We start from the raw sequence: 3,019 nt of genomic DNA, 5'->3' as shown, positions 1-3,019 counted from the left end.
TGAAATTCTTCCAAACAGCCTTATGTAGGCCATAGAGAATTTTCACCCTGCTTTAATAGAGAATTACCTACAACTTTTAAATAACACACACACATCCAACCCCCTTAGGTGTTACAACAAAGGCCCTTGGTAGAAATTTGAATATGTGAGAGATGGCTTTTAGGAGATTAGATGGGCCCTTTGGCGATTTGAGGACTAAAGAGTATATAGCCTTGAATAATGAGGGAATGGTGGGGTGGCTACTTTAGGGTTTAAACAATGTACAAAGTGCTCCTGCAACTTGGAACTTGGCAAGAGCTGAAGTGGCTAGTTTGATCCTTGTGGGACTTGCCACCGGATCTCCCTTGATCCATCAACATCTTTCAGATCCGATCTAAATCGGGGGCTCCCGACGTTGTGTCACACACGGTTGTAGACACACACGTAATAGGCAGACCACTATCGATGCTTCTCTCTCTCTCTCTCTCTCTCTCTCTCTCTCTCGTACATCGATATATATACGCTGGGGGGAAACCTAGGAGGCACCCTTAATCTTTTGCCCTACTCCTTCTTATTGAGCTGCCCTAATCCTTCATCGCATCAGCCTCTGCAGCCCTGCTTGCTCGACACACAGTATGCCTACGTCAGCCCGCATCAGTCCCCTGGCAGCCCCCTTATCACCTGATCGACTTATCGACCTATGCGAAAAATCGCAACATTCCAGTAGCTGCTTGCTGGCATCCGAATCCCAAGCCGCCGGCCCGGTTACAGGCCTGGCTGCCTGCAACGGCCTCCTCTACAGTATCTGTCAGGGGGACACCAGCCTCCAGGCCTGGGCGGAGCTCGGCCTATCGTCACCCGCCGTCCCGGCGCCTGCCCTCGCCTCCCCTCCAACGTCGGCCATTGCAGTGGCCGGCTCCAAATTGGTAGGCACCGCCCACAAGGACTTCAAAATCCGCCTTTGGCGCCCATCCGCAAACGGTGGACAGCTCCAACAGGTAGCCTCCCTCCCCAGCCTCCGCCAATTCTTCCACAACTGGACTCTGCACCACCGCTACGTGCAAACGCGGCGTCATGGCAAGAAGCGGGCCTGGATGCAGCATTCCGACACCATCAGCGCGCTCGCCTTCTCCCCTGACTGCACCCTCCTCTACTCCGCCTCCTGGGACCGCACCGTCAAAGTCTGGAACTTGCAGCATAACAAGATGCGCTGCCAGGAATCCTTCACCGCACACATCGACTCCATCAACGCCATGATAATGGGAGCCGCGGATGGCCTACTGTACACCGGCTCTGCTGACAAGTCCATCAAAGTATGGAGCCGACGGCCCACATCCACGGCGTCGGCCAAGGGAAAACGGAAATACAAGCACTCCATGGTGGTTGCACTGCAGGAGCAAGGCGCCGCTGTGAACGCGCTAGTAATGACCCGCGACGGGAGCTTGCTCTACTCTGCGGGCTCGGATGGGCAAGTGGTGGTATGGAGGAGGAGCTCGCCAAGCTGGCCACACAAAACGGCGCCTGCTGCCCAGCTGCTGCAAGTGCAAGAGAAATTGCAGGGCCATGCCCGGGCAGTGCTGTGCCTGGACTTGCTGCAGACTACTGATGGTAGTGGTACGCCATCGCTCCTTGTGAGCGGCTCAGCGGACAGTACAATCAGAGTGTGGAGGCAACGACAACAAGATAGTAGCTGCAGTAGTTCCGGCGGGCGCGCAAATCATGAGTGTGTTGCGGTGGTGAGGGGTCACACGGCGCCCGTGAGAAGCCTGCGGGTGAGCGTGGTGGAAGAGCTGCGGGGGGTGTGCGCCGGTGTGGCCTGCTCCGGTGGCCTTGACGGTTCCATCAAGATGTGGATGCTGGAGCCCACCATTTTTAAGAGCTCTTTAGCGACCCTAGTAGATGCTGATCACGATCAGGCAATCCAGTAAAATATTAGGCAGTGATCAACTGAGAAAAAGGATGCCCTCTAGCTGCTTGTCCCGTGAACATTAGCTCCAAGTTTAGACCTTGAAAATCAATGTCCAAAAATGGAACTCTGATCGGGATTAATTTTCATTTCAATGGGAAAGTTTACACAAATTTGACTACCAACACTCTAAACAATAGGGAGGTTTTGGACATAATTAGGGACAATTAGAATGCAACAACGTAAACCATGATTAGTGCTCTAGGAAGAAACCATGGACAACCGCAAAATCACGTAGCACTTGTTAAAAGATGTCTATTGACATACATTCTTTATGAAATCTTGTAGGATGGCAGTCAAGCAATGTACACATGATGGATGCCTAATGTATGTGAAGATGATAAATATCAAGCTCACATCATGTATAGCATTGTGTAAGCATATCATAGTTCAGTACTCTTGTTTCACTAGTTTTCCTTCTTCCACCTGAGACGCATGCAAGTCTCTCTTTTAGAAGATAATTGAAGGATTCATTATCTACATCTCCCCAAATACCTGTTGAACACTAGTTTTCCTTCTTCCACTTGAAACGCATGCAAGTCTCTCTTTTAGAAGATAAAGTGAAGGATCCCCTATCTACATCTGATCCCCAAATATGTAACCGAGGCTTACATACGATGATGCTTAGTTAAGGCCCTTCTTCCAAGAAATAAGATGATAGAAAGGAATTAGCTTGCCATGTGGCACTACTCGACAAGCTCTATCAAACGATCTATCATTGCTTCCAAAGATTGTCCCTCCTATAATAAGAAATAGGAGGATTGAAAATTTTGTCATTATTTACTTGCCATGTGGCTTCATTTTACGTTCCTTTCAATCTGTTTTGGTCTATGGGAATGTGGTCTTTGCTATGGCTCCTACTATTCTTCCCTTGGTCTCTTTAATGATTAAGAAGATAAGGCAACCAACTGCGCCTACACAATAGGTATGTACATAAAAGCATGCATCTCAGACCATCTCGAAGTGAGAGATATAGACTATGCTCCATGGGAGTGCAACTCAGTGGGAGGTCACTACAATAAAAAAATTCATATCAGATGGGTTCAACAGACAGATTATTTAGTTTTATTTTCT

General features: G+C 49.1%; 1 protein-coding gene across 1 annotated transcript; it reads left to right on the top strand.

Annotated features, from left to right (window-relative positions):
* Positions 1-534: 534 nt before the first annotated feature.
* LOC147426110 (protein JINGUBANG-like) lies at positions 535-2,633 on the top strand. Its single transcript, XM_086498754.1, has one exon. It carries the CDS (start codon positions 615-617, stop codon positions 1,905-1,907), a length of 1,293 nt encoding a protein of 430 aa, XP_086354880.1. The 5' UTR covers positions 535-614; the 3' UTR covers positions 1,908-2,633.
* The last annotated feature ends 386 nt before the right edge of the window (positions 2,634-3,019 follow it).

This window comes from Adiantum capillus-veneris, chromosome 24, assembly GCF_014529385.1.
Source record: "Adiantum capillus-veneris isolate H3 chromosome 24, ASM1452938v2, whole genome shotgun sequence".
Lineage (NCBI taxonomy): Eukaryota > Viridiplantae > Streptophyta > Polypodiopsida > Polypodiales > Pteridaceae > Adiantum > Adiantum capillus-veneris.
Note: the sequence above shows the minus strand (reverse complement) of the source record. Positions and strands in the feature narration are given on the sequence as shown.